Here is a 16,976-nt window from a genome sequence, read left to right as displayed (position 1 = left end):
ACACACACACGCATACAGTTGGTATAGGAAAGGGTTAAAGCTTAACTCAGTAAAGAGGAGAGAAAATAAGAATATGAAGTTATGGAACCATTTGCATATTCAGCAGATCTACCGCCTGAAGGAAACATCAGATTCTTAGTTCAAACACACCTTTGTAAAAAGGTGCAAATGATACCTAATGTATCAATTAATAAGACTAAGTTTGATACTTGCATGTCTGTCTGAAAGAAAGGTTTGATGCAGTCCAAAGGTTCAAGTTGATCTTTGCTGAAGTTGGTTGATGAAAAAGAACCAGTTTGAGTCAGAGAATCTTGGTGAATGGAAAAGTCAAGGCCGAAGCCTGGCACGAACTTAGCGGGTTGCAGAAGTGTTCTAGCTCATGTCTTCATCTTCTCAGAATTCAACCAAACCACCGACTCTGGGCAGGTCCCTGGTGTGAGGCCTTTAATGTCTGAGAAGATTCACGCCTCTCAAGATGGCTTGTCCAATGAGAAAGGCAGACGTCCCGAGGTTGGAAAGTTGGAAATACTGGGGATTTTTATGACTCTTTGTCTGTAAGCATGGTATTTTGCATATGTAATTCGCTGGGGCACAAATTCACAAATTAGTACCGATTCTTAGAACATCAATATGTTGCAGAGGTATCAGCATGTAATATGCACTCTCAGTTAGATCATCCGAAGACGAATTCATAGATACTAGACATGGTAGAGTTACTTATATGAATGAGTGGTTTATCGTAAGCATGAATAAAAATAGTCTATAATACAACAGATTAAATTCGCGGGACAGCACTGGCGAAATCTTCCAACTGAACCATAGCTAAGGTTTATCCAAAAAAGTCGCTAGGTTTGTCAGTATGACTATCTATGGAAAAAAAGTTGCTAAATCTAGTACTAAAGTCGCGCTCGTGTGTGTGTGTGAGAGACGCGGCAGCTGATGGCAGGGGGCGGTGGAAATTTGTAGCGGTGCGTGTGGATATAGTTAGTGGATGAGTTCTTCTGTGTCATCTCGTTCTATTAGTTCTACAGCTTCAGTTTCGGAACTTTCACGCTTAGTAACACATACAGCTGTTCCCTCACCACAGTGCAACAGTGAAAAGGGACCCCCCCTTTCAAACAGTGTCGCGTGAATGATGTTTAAGCGACATACTTATTGCGGTATTTAAAAAATTCATATAACAAATATAAACACCGATATTTGGTATGAACTGGTGTACCGCCCAGCACTAGTAGTAGTAGTAGTAGCAGCCTGTTACGTACATTCTACTCAACAATCATAATATATTTCTGCCAATGCCTTCAAGTTAAACCGAACTTTTATTTTGATGGGTTGCCATGAATACCTTTACATTTCTGTGTGTGTATGACATGGTGATAGTTTTACTTAAATTAAATGGTCAAATGCTCATGAAGTGACTCTCAGAGCAGTTCTGGAGATGTTGTTCATGTATTTATGTCCTCATTAGTGAGACGGCAGACGTTAATATCACAATATTTTGCGGCTTAATATTTACAAATACTAGTGGGAGTGGGCTCGTGTGTGTGCGTGCGTGGAACTGATACAGGGAGTGTGACCATAACGTAGAGACCGAAATGACATGCTGTCGTGTAAATAAGATAAATAACTTAAGGCTATTTAGTTTGCTTAATAAAAGAACAAGGTATACCTGTTCTATAGGAAAGGTAACTTTAAATGACTTCTGTTGTGATCTGGCGCTATAGAGAAAATATAATTAAATAAAATTAATTTGACCTTCAAGGGGGGTGGGGGATGCTGTTGGGGGGGGGGCGGGCCGAAACACTGGCAGGGGATACACTGGAGTAAGGAAAGATGACTGAGGACTATGGCGAATTGCAGATCCTGAGCACCACTGACAAACCTCTAATCTTATAAAATGTGTGGCAAGTACTGCCGCTCCATAGTATAAACAAAGTATGTGCGATCGCGAATCTCAAAAGTGAAACTAAAATCGTGCATTCAAAAGCAGTTTCAATGCCAGGCTTAATAGCGGCTCCCTGCCTGATTCCCGCAGTTTAAACCATATAATTACCCAATGATATTACTGCGAGAGAAAATATTGAAATGTATTTCTCTCATCTTGTATTTATTAACTTTAGGGGTTCCGTAACACTTCATTTTCTTTCCGAACATGGTATTGGGATGTGGCCGGATTGCGGGGAGTATGAGGGGGAGATGGGAGGATCACGATGCCAGCTCAACATCGTGACGTTTATCAGCCATCGGCGATGGACGATGGCATCGTCTATCGGCCCAATCCTAGGGAAGCCTGTGCAGTGATGTAGTTTCCTGACATCCATCGACTGAATGTTTTCTTGACATGTTTCCGTGGTGTTGTTGCTCAGCAATGGCATGGACGCGATGTTGTCTGGGGGTTTGGCAAAAGGAGGGTGGGACGATGGGCAGTGCTCAGGGTGGTGACTGAAGGCGGTGACTGAAGGCGGTGACTGTAGTTCTGACGTCACCTTTTTTCGGAAGTCACAACGGCTTGTGAAAAGGCACAGCTACTTTATGCAGGCTGTGTGCATTTGTCTGTGGATTGACTGTTTTGAAACTTATATGGTAGTTACATAGCACCTAGACTTCAGTTATCATGAAAAAAGCCAGGAAATTGTTTTGAAAAGTTTTGAAAATATGGGACCTTTAAATTGTAGTGTAAGGAAAGAACCCAATTCTGTTGTCTTTTCAACCAGTAGTGTACAAAAGGTAAGCAAAGCTGTGCTTGCTTAGTTTGTTCCCTCTTAACTTTGCCGTTTGCTTGCTTTCGCCTCTTGTTTTTTGCTTCTTGTTGGTTGGTTGGTTTGCTAAGCTTGAACAACCAAAGCAATATCTCTCACTGATGGGCTCTTCAGCCGATTGAGCATGTTGAGTTGCCAGCAAAGCCTTTGACTTGTAGCAGCTGTACAGAACACATTGCAAGAACAAATGCTGAACGTCAGCCCGATATTGGCCAACAGATGACGGTCGACTTGGTGTGTCATGGCCTTCATGCACACTGGATGCATATCCCTGATCTGTTGTAGCCGTATTTTGTATGATTTCTGACAGCTTCCTTGTTTGTGTTCTCAGGGTGAGCTCCACAAGCCCCAGTAGTCAGTCTAGCAGGATAAACAGCATGCTGTATCCCAAACAGTTCCAGTCGGGATCTGCAGGAATGCGCATTGCCCAGCACTTCCCAGGACCGTTCAACCCACAGGTCAGTTACTACAGACAGAAAGTAAGTTGTTGGAAATTTAATTTGATCACACTTCTTGTGCATTAACAGCATTTCCTGTCTGTCACATAAACAGATGCTGTCTCAGACTAACATGGTGTCTCCATTGGTGCGTCAACCCCATGCAAACTCATTTCCTGGAGTGGTACAGCGTTCACCCATGGGTCCACCCATGTCCCCTAATCTGAGTGGGGGTCTGATGCCCCATCCTAGACCCCAGCATCCTCCACGTGGACCTTATGGTCCCTCATTTGCACCCCGTGGCACACAGGCTGCTCTGAAAGCAGAACAGGACCTTAAGGTGAGCATTATCACCACATTTAAGTAAATAGGGTGATTTTGATTGAAATTAGTTCAAAAATTCTCACTAAAATCTAAATTTAGCTCAAATATTTGTTGTTAAATGTGTAAATGTGACGTAGAATTTTAAACCTACAAGTAAGTGTATTTTTATGATGGCACTAACTGTAAATTGTCTATTGTAATCTGGGATTTATTCATCCAAATAGAAAAATGTAGAAAATACTGAGATGTATACCATACCAGTCAAAAAATACATATGATTTTTGGCCACATCTTCCAGCCCTGAGGTATCCCAATTGTAAAAGTGATGTTAACAAAATTATAATATTCCCTGAGCATTTTTATAATAAATATAATTTTCTAGGTAAGTCAAGCACTGAATTATAGGGTAGAAATTAAGCAAAAATATTTTACTTTTTTTAATTACTTTGTCCAGTATCTGTATCCAGCAGTGTTAATTTAGTTGACGAATCATTTTCGTCATCATTTTCGTCAATGACATTTTTTTCACCGACGATAATAAACAAACTCTTTTTGAATTACAAAAACTATGACGTAAGTCTATTGACATTTTCGTCAACGAATAAAAACAAGACGAAATTGTTATGGAGCAACGATTTGGGAAGAGATTCATTCAGAACGAATCTGCTGCGTGGTTCGAAGGTTAGATGCGTACAGCTAACATACACTTGCTGCACGTCGCATAAAACGTTCAAAAATGTCAATATGTGGGAGTAAGAGAAGAGCAGACATGGATAAATCTGACGACGCAAGAGAGAACTCAGTTCGATCCGGTTTTCTGAGCACAGACACTGAAGCATACACACACAGAAAGCGCGTCTCACAGGGCGCGAGTACTGTTTTGCGTCGCATGAACGGAGAATTACACACAAAATGATGTCGAATTGTCCGTTTTTGAATTTCAGGCCTTGGAGTCACAAAAATTTGAGAAGCACTACTTTAGAGGTGGTATATGAGGTCATTTTCTGTTTTGGCTTTAAATGTTTATCTTTCTCGCTCTCTCTCTCAGGCTAAACAAAGAGCAGAGGTATTACAGTCTACCCACAAGTTCTTCTCTGAGCAACAACAGCTCAAGGCTCCAGTCAGCAAGCCAACCCGTATAGAAGGAGCAGGCAAACCCACTGACATCATCACTTCAAATCACCAGGGGGCGCCATCAGACCGCGCAGAGTCTGACAAATCTGCAACAACCAAACCCATCCGGACAGGTCCGATCAAACCACAGGCCATCAAACCAGAAGAGAGCAAATAGTCGTTACTGCTTCAGGAAGGACAGCCGGATGGAAGGATGGACTGAGAGGCCGAGTGCCAGGGGAGGGGGGCGACGTCCTACAGCACCTGAAAGTGGTAGAGAAGTGTAGGGAAGTAGAGTGATGGAGGTTAGTTTTGAGGTGCTGTGCATTTCCCTCACACTTACTGTGCCTGTTTTCCTCATCCTTTTATCAGTCCATCCATTCTCTCCTCCGCTGTGGTTGGCATTACAGAGAAAGCGCCCCTCCATTGTGTGAACTGTACATCCTCAGTGAACAATGAAGGTAGACATCAACATGAGTTACACTTGCTGCTGAGAATGCCATTTTTATAGCAATATGATTTACTTTTCACTTTCTCATTTCCTCGTGTAGAGTAACACATTTTAGGCAGGCAAATGTCTTCTTTTTTTTGATTGAAGATATTTTCCCCCCATAATCTTTTTTTTTTTTTTCTCCTTATGTTCTCAAGCAATGTTTCAGTTATGGCGATAAAGATGCAATGAAAAGTCTACACACACTTGCATACCTTTTATCGTGTGTATGTGTGTACACCTCTCAACATTACCTGCACTCACAAATTGCTTTGACTTCAACCATGTGTATTGGCCTTAGCAATACATAGAACATTATTTCAGCTGATTAGGAATTGATTACCGATGTATCCGATTAATTTATCGATCGCAGTCTCCACTGTGAGCCTTCCCTCTTGCCTTCTCCGTAGTCTCAAGAATCGAAGATTGTGTTTGCGTGTGTGCGCAAAATACCCTTGAATCTTTAGCCAAAGTTTAGGCGTCAAGAGACCTGAATTCTTTTAAGATGAATATATATGATTTTGACAAAGACGGCTCAGCTTGGTCAACAGATAGTAGAATTATGATGGAATTTTTTTTTGTAAACGGTTCCTCCAGACCCAGGCCTATGTTTGATGTGTCCTAAGCTTAAGCCCCTCCTCTTTTCTGTGAATGTGGACAGATGTAGACATGCCCACTTCTATAACTCCAGTCTTTTACCTTCCAGCCTCTCCACACAGCTCCCAACCATGCTGCTGACCAGCTTTGACTCTCCTGACCAATCACTGCAGAGGAGGGGTGAGGTTTGAGTTGGGGTCAGTGGTCAAGCAATTTAGGTTCAGTGCTAAAGAGCGTAGCTGCAATTTTAGAAAAGAAACGTCAAGTGTGAGGCTGCCAGACTCAGTGGGGGGTTTGGGGAAAAAGTGATAAGTCTTGAACAGAGATTACCACATGTTTTGGACTACTCTGTTATGGTGACCACAGACCTGAGTATATAAGGTCTTTCTCCAAACCACTCCTCTTGGGTTGCTATTGCAAAGAAGTGGCCTGCAGTTGAACAAGGGTTTCAGTACGGCCCCCCATTTCTTGTTTAGTAGGAATGAGAAACTACAAAGAGAAGGGGAGGAGAGGGAATTGATTTTTTCTTTTCTTTTGATTTCTGTTTTTGTTTTACTTGTACAGGGGTTAAATTACTGTATTAAAATATGTAAGGTCTTATTTACATTCTCCTGGTTTGGTTACAGAAACTAATAAAATAATGCTGTAAAAATGAGCTGTAGTTTTCATGTCAGTTTTTTGGGGGGTGTTTTGAGGTTATGAATTCATTGATATATCTGTGCATGCATACAAAAAAAAAATGAAAAGCTGATTTTTTAAAAATCTTTATTTTCATATAAGTTAATACACTTCCATAGCCACAAGATTCCAATCTTAACATCTCAAGCTGCACACAAGTCTTGAGGCAAATTCAAAAGAGAAAACTGAAAATATTTAACTTATACAGAGTTACGATAGCATAATTACGTAAGGATTAGAGCACGTACACAACTCTGTACAATGTATCAATCAAGAGGCAGGCTTACTGTAATGAATTGTATGCCATTATATTTTCCCCCTTCCTTGAATCCTTTTATAGTGTGTATGTGTGTACACCTCTCTCAACATTACCGGCACTCACACTTACTTTGACTTCAACCATGTGTATTGACCTTAATACATAGAACATTATTTCAGCAGATTAGGAGTTGATTACCGATGTATCCAATTAATTTATCGATTGCAGTCTCCACTGTGAGCCTCCCCTCTTGCCTTCTCAGTCTCAAGAATCAAAGATTGTGTGTTTGCATGTGTGCAAAATACCCTTGAATCTTTAGCCAAAGGTTAGGCGTCAAGAGACCTGAATCCTTTTAAGATGAATATGTATGATTTTGACAAAGATGGCTCCGCTTGGTCAACAGATAGTAGAATTATGATGGAATTTTTTTTTGTAAACGGTTCCTCCAGACCCAGGCCTATGTTTGATGTGTCCTAAGCTTAAGCCCCTCCTCTTTTCTGTGAATGTGGACAGATGTAGACATGCCCACTTCTATAACTCCAGTCTTTTACCTTCCAGCCTCTCCACACAGCTCCCAACCATGCTGCTGACCAGCTTTGACTCTCCTGACCAATCACTGCAGAGGAGGGGCGAGGTTTGGGTTGGGGTGAGTGGTCAAGCAATTTAGGTTCAGTGCTAAAGAGCGTAGCTGCAAGTTTAGAAGAGCCATCAAGTGTGAGGCTGCCAGACTCAGTGGGGGGTTTGGGGAAAAAGTGATAAGTCTTGAACAGAGATTACCACATGTTTTGGACTACTCTGTTATGGTGACCACAGACCTGAGTATATAAGGTCTTTCTCCAAACCACTCCTCTTGGGTTGCTATTGCAAAGAAGTGGCCTGCAGTTGAACAAGGGTTTCAGTACGGCCCCCCATTTCTTGTTTAGTAGGAATGAGAAACTACAAAGAGAAGGGGAGGAGAGGGAATTGATTTTTTCTTTTCTTTTGATTTCTGTTTTTGTTTTACTTGTACAGGGGTTAAATTACTGTATTAAAATATGTAAGGTCTTATTTACATTATCCTGGTTTGGTTACCGAAACTAATAAAATAATATGCTGTAAAAATGAGCTGTGGTTGGGATGTCAGTTTTTTTTGGTTTTGAGGTAATGAGTTCATTAAAATACCTCTGTGCATGTAAAAAAAAAATGAAAAGCTGATTTTTTTTAAATCTTTATTTTCATATAAGTTAATACACTTCCATAGCCACAAGATTCCAATCTTAACATCTCAAGCTGCACACAAGTCTTGAGGCAAATTCAAAAGAGAAAACTGAAAATATTTAACTTATACAGAGTTACGATAGCATAATTACGTAAGGATTAGAGCACGTACACAACTCTGTACAATGTATCAATCAAGAGGCAGGCTTACTGTAATGAATTGTATGCCATTATATTTTCCCCCTTCCTTGAATTTATTCAGTGCCGTAAACAAAAAAAAAAAAAGAAGAGACGTTACTTAAAAAGGTAGAAAAATAATTTCTCTATTAACATGTTAAGTGGACAAAATCACAGAGGACATAAATAGCCTCAATTTATTAAAAACCTGATATCATGATTAGATAATTTATCTATTTTGGAATTTGTTAGTCAAAGGAATATATTTTATAGCATTGATCATGGACTGATGCAAAAATATAAATTATTAATGTGAAGATGTGCAATGCTTACTGTCTTTAACTGTTGTCTTGAAAATAGCAGCTTATATAGAAGTCATTGTGCTTGAATATTATCAGGAAAATGTTATTTGCTGTATTCATTACAAATATATATATACACACACACACCTACTGCTGGTGCTATTATTAATGTCATCAGCATACTTATACTTGATTCTTGTCCAGTTGAATTCCAGTAAATCCAACAATAGCTGTCCCTCTGGATGTTAATATTACAACATTACAAAACGAGTCTATAAGCTGGGTGATATGGAAATTTATGCTGAGGTCTTCACTTTACTCCTGCTTGCCTAGTCTCACATTATAAGATACCATGTAATAGTTATCCCAAGCATATAGCTTTCTCTGTGCTGGGTTATAGTCTACCATGCTGTTGTAGCGATAGCGGTTTTTGAACGGCACTGAGATTGTTTTATCCTGGCTGGTTGCAGTGTCATACATGTAATTTATGGTGGTGTTTGGTGAGGTGTAACTAGCTACTGTATACAGATTGCCACAGATCATAAAAGCATTGGCCACGGATGTCTTGCGGATTTTAGTCTCCCAGGTGCCCTTCACCTCCAGGTTGTGAGGGTCCAGCTGGGAGATCATAATAGCACCCTTGGCTTTGTTGGTGCTGTATATGGCCCATAGACCATTCTCATCTACTGCCAGGTCAATGTCTGTGTAGCCTCCCCAGGAGTAGGGGAACTGACCATGAAAGCCAGCATGGGGAAGATCACGGCGGGCAGCAATGCTCTCCGATTGTAGATCGTATCTTAGAAGGGTGCGGCTGAGCCTTCGTTGGTAGTACAAGGAGCCTCTGTACATTGTGGCACCCGTGCTCTCCATAGATTCTGGCAAGAGGAGGACTTTAGTGGGAAAGCCCCGTGACAGCTGGTCAATGTTTTCATACCCGAAGAGTTGACGAACTTCAGACCCTACGGCATCAATGCGCCATACCATCTCTGGACCATACGTTTCTTTAGCTTCTGGGTCTTGCATCCAGACACCGTATTTACCAGCAATGCTGTCAGCCTTGCGGTGCACCTCAGGCTCCTGGACCCACACCAGATCACCGCAGCCTGAAAAATCAAGAGATTGGACAATTGTTGGAAAACCAAATGATTTTGAGCAAACATCAATTTCAGATTGCACATGGAGCCAGTGACGGGTTGAAAGGAGACCCCGTTGAACCAAAATCTGCTAAATATGGCTAAAGGTGAAAGAGAAAATACCCTGTAAGAGAGAGGTACTGGGGGAAGGGATGGTTGGCAGAATTCAAAGGACTTCCTGGGAACAACCCGAACCTTGATGTCTTTGTTTAGAAACATGGTCCTATCAAGTGATTCACATTACCATTTTGGCGCCTTTGTAAACATACACAGCTCCTTTTATAAACTATATTATTTTAGACGCAAATTAATTGGTAAAAATAGCAGTATTTGTGTTAGTGCTGTCAGCAAGAATGAATACTATGTGCATGGTGTCATTTTTTCAGGCAGCTGAGATGTAGGAGCATGATGTATTTATATATATATATATATATATATATATATATATATATATATATATATATATCAGCATGTTTTGACAGTGTCGGAAGACATTTACTAGATTGTCACTTTTGAGTGAAAGGCTAGAGTTAGGGTGTGACTCTCACCTGAGATGTCCGTTGGACCTTCCAGATTTGGGGCAGAAACCTCAGTGACTACCGCCGTCAGCTCCTGGTATCCAGGATTCTCATAATGCCATGCAGAATCTAGGAAAGCATGAGGACAGGAATTCACATACTCTGGATTGAGACGTGCTTGTGAAGGTTTACATTTGTCAAGCCTTCACTATAAGAATGGCAACTAGTGACCATGTCATTGCAGTCAGAATATCAAAGAACTCTTGTTTGGAAGACGATTTCCATTGTGCAGCATGGACGTGGATTCATCTATTATGATGGTGCAGTTTGTTTTCTGCTAGTGTAAATATACCCTTGTACCCCATACCTCTTAAACTGCTTTTGTCTCCTCTTGTATTCACAGGCCTTGATACCAGGTGGGAGAGTGCAGGTCCTAAAAGGCAAAGGCACATGATGCTGTTATGGTCTGGGGATGTTTACGGTCCCTTTATTGCAGTCTAGAGTAACCAGATAATGTTAAGATAGATGGTCAAAAAGAGATAATCGACTCTCAACTGAGATCCACCAGTATCCCAGAGTGCATTGACAGAAATCTAAACAAGTTGAGTAGGGCTTGGTGTTGATCCTGAATTGCATGAGAGAGGTATGTTGCATGGTTTTGGGGGACTGGCAACTCTACTGACAGTCAGGAATCTAACAGAAGGAAATAAACAGCCCTGAGTAGATTCCCAGCTGTCCCAGAGCCTGAAAGACTCCAGACCTCCCATTACACATCCGAAACTGCACAGCAGGGTGCATATTCACACACCCTGGTTAGCAATCTCAAACAAAAGCAAAGTCAATTTTTAAAGCCAACGTGTCATTTTCTGATGCAAAAGTACCAAACAGTGGAAGATGGTTGAGAAAACCTTGTTGGAAATTTGTATATAGTTTTGTTTGGTCCCAATAAAAATGCAGAGAGGACCTGAACAACTCCCATTATCCCCACTTAATTTATGTCACTTAATTGCCCAAGGACTAAATGACTTCTGTTAAGCCCTATGACAAACTATGGTGCCACATTGTCATTGTCTGATCATGTGCTAACATGTTTACAAGCTTTTATAATGTTACACTTTGAGACATGAACATCTGGAAGCTGACTTTGATTGATTGCTGTGACGAGTTAAAAAGGACTCCGATTGGTGCTTCTGCCGATGATAGCCTGCTCAGACCTGCAGTGGGAGGGTCTGTAGTTACTGTCCTTTATCCCTATAATCAACACATGCTCATGGACACAGGATCTATGCGTCACTACTAGACAACAAAAGCATGTAATTCCCAAGGTTTGTTTGCAGGTGTTTGTGCTTATCTGTATAACGTGCCTAATGGTTCCCGGAGAGATCAAGCAGATCTTCAAGAACCCACTGGACCAGCTGGTAGCGTGTTGCAGGCTAATTTATTTGCAAGAGCCTTCCCATCTAACATCTTGAAGACTTTGGAGGGTTTTTTTTTTTTTGGATTGTTTGAATGATTTTTGGGTTTTGCAACTCTAGTCTGTGAAGCAGATGCCAACACTTATTATAATTCTAAACGAGAATTCCTTTCACTTAAAACATCTGAGTGAAGATTTCCAAAATAGTTCAATCTCCAGAGGCAAGACATCAAGATTACACATTTGTATGTTCGTACTCAATGAGGTGACTGACAACATCCATATGGCCAAATGGCACAAGGTTCCTGATCTTTTTTAATTTTTTTTATTGCAAGGACTGTTTGCATGTTCATTTTTCCTCATTAAAATTACACTGAAATAAATAGTACTTTTGACATTCACATTAGGTAAAGATTGCAGTCATCAGTACTCTAATACTAAATTAAAATGTGCATTTCTACAATGGCATCAGTACCTGAAAATCTTTGCTTTTGTATGATGCTACATTCACGCTGCTAAGTGTCAGCCCAAGATGACTGCTATCAGCCAGAGCAACATAAAATAAAGTATTAAGGGCACCTTTAAACATTGCTATTAGCCAATGTAAATAAAGCTTTTATACTCGCTGGTAAATTACTGTTTGTTCAGCCCCTTTCTGAGAGTGTACATTTGCATGGTAGGATATTTAGAGTGCTAAAGGGACTGTCAACCTACAAGCAAAACACTGAATCCAAGAGGGTGAGGATGTGTAAGACAGATGGCCTGTGTTCTTTTCAATCTCAAAGAGCCAGAATCTGTCGTCCACAGAGGGTCTCCACAGTCCATTGCTTCTGTCCTCTGTCTTATTAAACACTGTCTTTATTTTTCATGTGTTGTTGTTTTTTTACATGATGCATGGTGCAGATGTGAGGAGCTGTGGTGCTGATCACCGTTTTCTTTTCAACACCTTTGCTTGCAACATTCTGGCCATTCTTCAGGACCACCATCACAGCTCTCAGTTTTAACCTCGCAGACTTCATTTCATCTATTACCACATCAGATTTATGGGAGATTGCAGAAAACAGACATTTACCATAAACACCCTGCATTTACAAGACCATGCTTGCAAATCATGTCCAATTAAATCCTTCATGTCAAATGCTCAATCTATGGCAGTAACTGGAGATGCTGACAATGAAGGATGCTGCAGAATCAAAGCTTAAATTCCTTCAGCTAAGTCTTTAACATTCTTTCCGCCTATCCAGTTCATATCTGCAGTCCCACTTATGTCTTTTACAAACTCCATACAGACATAGGATTCTGGATTTAAGATATCGGTCTGAAAAGAGTACAAAACGTATCATGAGGGCCTTTTGTTTCTGAGTATTGAAGACATTTCCAGCAAGTTCAGAACTGTAGACCTGCAACAAACATTCAGTAGCATTTATTGACTGTGCAACTATACATACATGCATGCATACATACATACATATATATATATACGTCTCTCCATTCAAAAGTCTGAAACAAATATAAGGAATGCAGAGCCTTGGATACTGGATGCTTATTGAGATTTCATCTAGCCTACTACTACAGTATTTTTTGCCTGTTTCTGTCCAACCATGGCCAGTACAGATGGAGTGAAGCTGTCTGCCATGAACACATGGGAACCAGAGTACATGACTGAGACGAGAAGAACAGACAAAATGCTGGAACAGAGGGATAAAAGGCTGAAAGAAAGTAATTCAGTGTGAGGAATGCAATGATGCTTAAAGGGGAATGAAAACCGATCTAAAGGAGTAAGACTCCGGAGCTGGTGTTTGAATCAGAACATTAAGGGCTGACCAAGGAGTTGATTTTCAACAGAGGGAAATACAATACATCGTGCTATAAAAAGACTTTAATAATAAACCATAAATGCTAAATGTTTTAAATGACAATGACAAGCCATTTACCTTGGTAAGTATAGTTCAGGTCAGCAGAGTTACGCTGTAAATATTTGGAGATATATAAAAAGGGAATTATGAACCCACTGAACATGTTCTAAAGCATCACCCATGTCATGAAAACACGAGTTAAAGGCCTTTCTATGGAGCCCATAAATATTTCAATCTCTCACAAAACTTTTGTGTCTTCTCTCAAAAGGACTGGGCTCTCCGTTTGCGTTCCTCTTGAGAAACTTTGCGTTCCCTTGCAAAAGTATTTGATCCTCCATGAAATGCTGCGTTCGTTTGCAAAACGAATACATTCGCAAAGTTTCTTGGGGAGACTGAACACAAAAGCATTGAAGTAAAATTCTTTTTTTTGTTATCGTCGAGTCCTGTATTGTTTGATATATTGCTTCTTGCTGTAATCCTGTCAGATCACGCCAGGACTGAAGACACCTCAATTCCAACGCAATGAATCAGATCAGATGCCCTTTAAAATCGCTTTATTTTAAATGCAAGATTATTTCACAGTCTTCCAATGGAAAGCCAGTGCTAACTGACTCAGGGAATAGATATTTACAAATAAATATAACAAAACCCCCCCCAAAAAAAAATCTGTAAAATAATATGGATTAAACCAAATGTACAGATGTGTTCAGGTCACCTTCAGCAACAGTCAACCAAATCATCATCACACACACAACTATCACATTACTGACCTATAACAAGCTGTTAAAATTACACCAGTGACCAGTGAAGATAACTAACATTTTTACATAATCCATTTTACAAGCATGATAAACTGTTAAAAATGCCGATAAGAATTCCTTCATATATAAAATAATAACCAACTCAACACAATTAACCACAGTCAATTAAAACTTTGTTGCCAAATATGCAAACAACATTACAGCAAGTAATAGCAGCAAATATTAAGTAACATTACTTGTTGCCTTTCAGACTAACTTGAATTATACCCAATGTTTTGCCCATGTTAAAACTTACAGGAGTTATACAGATGATGACATCACAGCCATGGTACAGTGTGACATCATCAGGTTTCCCGTTTGGCCCCACCCACCTGAGAAGACAGTATTTCTAGACCTACCTTTGTGGGAAATGGATCCAGTTTAATTGTTAAACGTGTGTATTATGGTGTAAGCGAAGCGGCTCTAACGTCTAATTAACTATAAATAGGACATCGAAATACCACCGGAATTGCAGGGCTAACATTTTTTTCTTTATGTTTCATTGTGTATAGTAAATCTTTAATTTTCTTACTGAATGCATGTACAACAAAATAACCATTGTGTTTGTGCGCATACAAGAGATTGGTCTGCACCAGTGTTGTAAACTCTGCCCCTGTTTGTTATGTTTCCAGACTCTGCCAAAATAGGCAAATACAGTGGGCAGCCCAACCCTATGCAGCGCCCCCTCTGGTACGGAGGAATGACAGCAGAAAGACGAGGGAGAGGAGGGAGGAAGAGTACATCATGCCTCTAACCTCCCTACCAGAGACTAGCGATACCGCAAGATCACGGGAACTGCAAAAACAAAAAAAGAGGGAAAAGAAGGTTGCAAAATCAGAAGAAAATCAAATGCCCCCAGCCTCAGCATGAAACCAAATGGATTGTACTGACCGATCTAAATTTTCCCCCTTTATATGGTTAAATTCTTGTAAGCATGAAGAAGTGTGCCTGGAGTGGACTTACTGATTATGATGAGGAGAAGGATGACAACCACCAGTGCTATAACCATTTTCATCTGGGGATAGAAGAGAAAACCAAAGGCAAAAATGATATAGTGTACAATGTGACTAAAGGCACACCTTAAGGAAAATGAGCCTCCACAGTATGATTTCAGAAAATACATATATTTTATATCATATATTATATCTTACTATTGAACATTGATGGAGCAACACATTTTGTTACATATACGGATCACAAAATATCATATACAGTGGGTATAGAAAATAATCACCCCCTTTAAAATAATCACATTTTGTTGCTTTGCAGCCTGAAATGAAGATGGACAAAGTTTTTGTTTTATCCAGCTGCATTTACTCAGTGCAACTTATAACATCCAAGTGAAAGATTTCAGACTAACTTGAATTATACCCAATGTTTTGCCCATGTTAAAACTTACAGGAGTTATACAGATGATGACATCACAGCCATGGTACAGTGTGACATCATCAGGTTTCCCGTTTGGCCCCACCCACCTGAGAAGACAGTATTTCTAGACCTACCTTTGTGGGAAATGGATCCAGTTTAATTGTTAAACGTGTGTATTATGGTGTAAGCGAAGCGGCTCTAACGTCTAATTAACTATAAATAGGACATCGAAATACCACCGGAATTGCAGGGCTAACATTTTTTTCTTTATGTTTCATTGTGTATAGTAAATCTTTAATTTTCTTACTGAATGCATGTACAACAAAATAACCATTGTGTTTGTGCGCATACAAGAGATTGGTCTGCACCAGTGTTGTAAACTCTGCCCCTGTTTGTTATGTTTCCAGACTCTGCCAAAATAGGCAAATACAGTGGGCAGCCCAACCCTATGCAGCGCCCCCTCTGGTACGGAGGAATGACAGCAGAAAGACGAGGGAGAGGAGGGAGGAAGAGTACATCGTGCCTCTAACCTCCCTACCAGAGACTAGCGATACCGCAAGATCACGGGAACTGCAAAAACAAAAAAAGAGGGAAAAGAAGGTTGCAAAATCAGAAGAAAATCAAATGCCCCCAGCCTCAGCATGAAACCAAATGGATTGTACTGACCGATCTAAATTTTCCCCCTTTATATGGTTAAATTCTTGTAAGCATGAAGAAGTGTGCCTGGAGTGGACTTACTGATTATGATGAGGAGAAGGATGACAACCACCAGTGCTATAACCATTTTCATCTGGGGATAGAAGAGAAAACCAAAGGCAAAAATGATATAGTGTACAATGTGGCTAAAGGCACACCTTAAGGAAAATGAGCCTCCACAGTATGATTTCAGAAAATACATATATTTTATATCATATATTATATCTTATTATTGAACATTGATGGAGCAACACATTTTGTTACATATACGGATCACAAAATATCATATACAGTGGGTATAGAAAATAATCACCCCCTTTAAAATAATCACATTTTGTTGCTTTGCAGCCTGAAATGAAGATGGACAAAGTTTTTGTTTTATCCAGCTGCATTTACTCAGTGCAACTTATAACATCCAAGTGAAAGATATAACACCAACATGTCAGGAAAAAAAAGGATCACCCCACTCCTAAAAATGACTTGTAAACTCAATCAGGTGTAGCTAATCACCTTCTCAAATGGCACACAAAACCATTTGACTTTCAGCTGTGATCATTTTGATCAGCTCAGCATGAAAGGAGCTTTCCTGGAGCATTTCAGTCCTCAGAAGTGCACCTGAAACAAACAATCAACTATGGGTGGCAAGGCACAGTCAGAAGATTTCCGGGATAAAGCTGTGGACAGGAACAAGTCAGGAGATGGATACAAAAAAATGTCAAATGCTTTATCAATGCCTAGAAGCACAGTGAAGTCTATTATTAAGAAATGGAAGGTATTTGGTACAACACAGACCCTCCCTGGATCAGGACATCGCTCCAAACTTGATGAAAGAGCCAGGAGGAAACTGGTCAGAGAGGC

The 16,976-nt window shown here is 40.2% G+C and overlaps 2 protein-coding genes across 2 annotated transcripts in view; one reads left to right on the top strand and one right to left on the bottom strand.

Moving 5' to 3' along the window:
• The window catches only part of LOC107597798 (protein PRRC2C-like), a 52,458-nt gene extending 46,023 nt beyond the window's left edge, over positions 1-6,435 (top strand). The window contains exons 31-33 of the mRNA XM_016288985.1: positions 3,091-3,217; positions 3,312-3,536; positions 4,569-6,435. Of these exons, the coding sequence (XP_016144471.1) occupies positions 3,091-3,217; positions 3,312-3,536; positions 4,569-4,811 (595 nt within the window). The 3' untranslated portion in view covers positions 4,812-6,435. The remainder of the gene's footprint in view (positions 1-3,090; positions 3,218-3,311; positions 3,537-4,568) is intronic.
• Positions 6,436-7,853: 1,418 nt separating this feature from the next.
• Positions 7,854-15,065, bottom strand: LOC107597800 (myocilin-like). Its single transcript, XM_016288989.1, has 4 exons — positions 15,018-15,065; positions 10,352-10,417; positions 10,015-10,113; positions 7,854-9,436 (listed from the first exon to the last, which is right to left on the bottom strand). Exons 1-4 carry the CDS (start codon positions 15,061-15,063, stop codon positions 8,649-8,651), a joined length of 999 nt encoding a protein of 332 aa, XP_016144475.1. The 5' UTR covers positions 15,064-15,065; the 3' UTR covers positions 7,854-8,648.
• Positions 15,066-16,976: the final 1,911 nt, after the last annotated feature.

This window comes from Sinocyclocheilus grahami, unplaced genomic scaffold (genome assembly GCF_001515645.1).
Source record: "Sinocyclocheilus grahami isolate Dianchi unplaced genomic scaffold, SAMN03320097.WGS_v1.1 scaffold237.1, whole genome shotgun sequence".
Lineage (NCBI taxonomy): Eukaryota > Metazoa > Chordata > Actinopteri > Cypriniformes > Cyprinidae > Sinocyclocheilus > Sinocyclocheilus grahami.
This window is presented reverse-complemented; position numbering and strand designations above follow the sequence as displayed.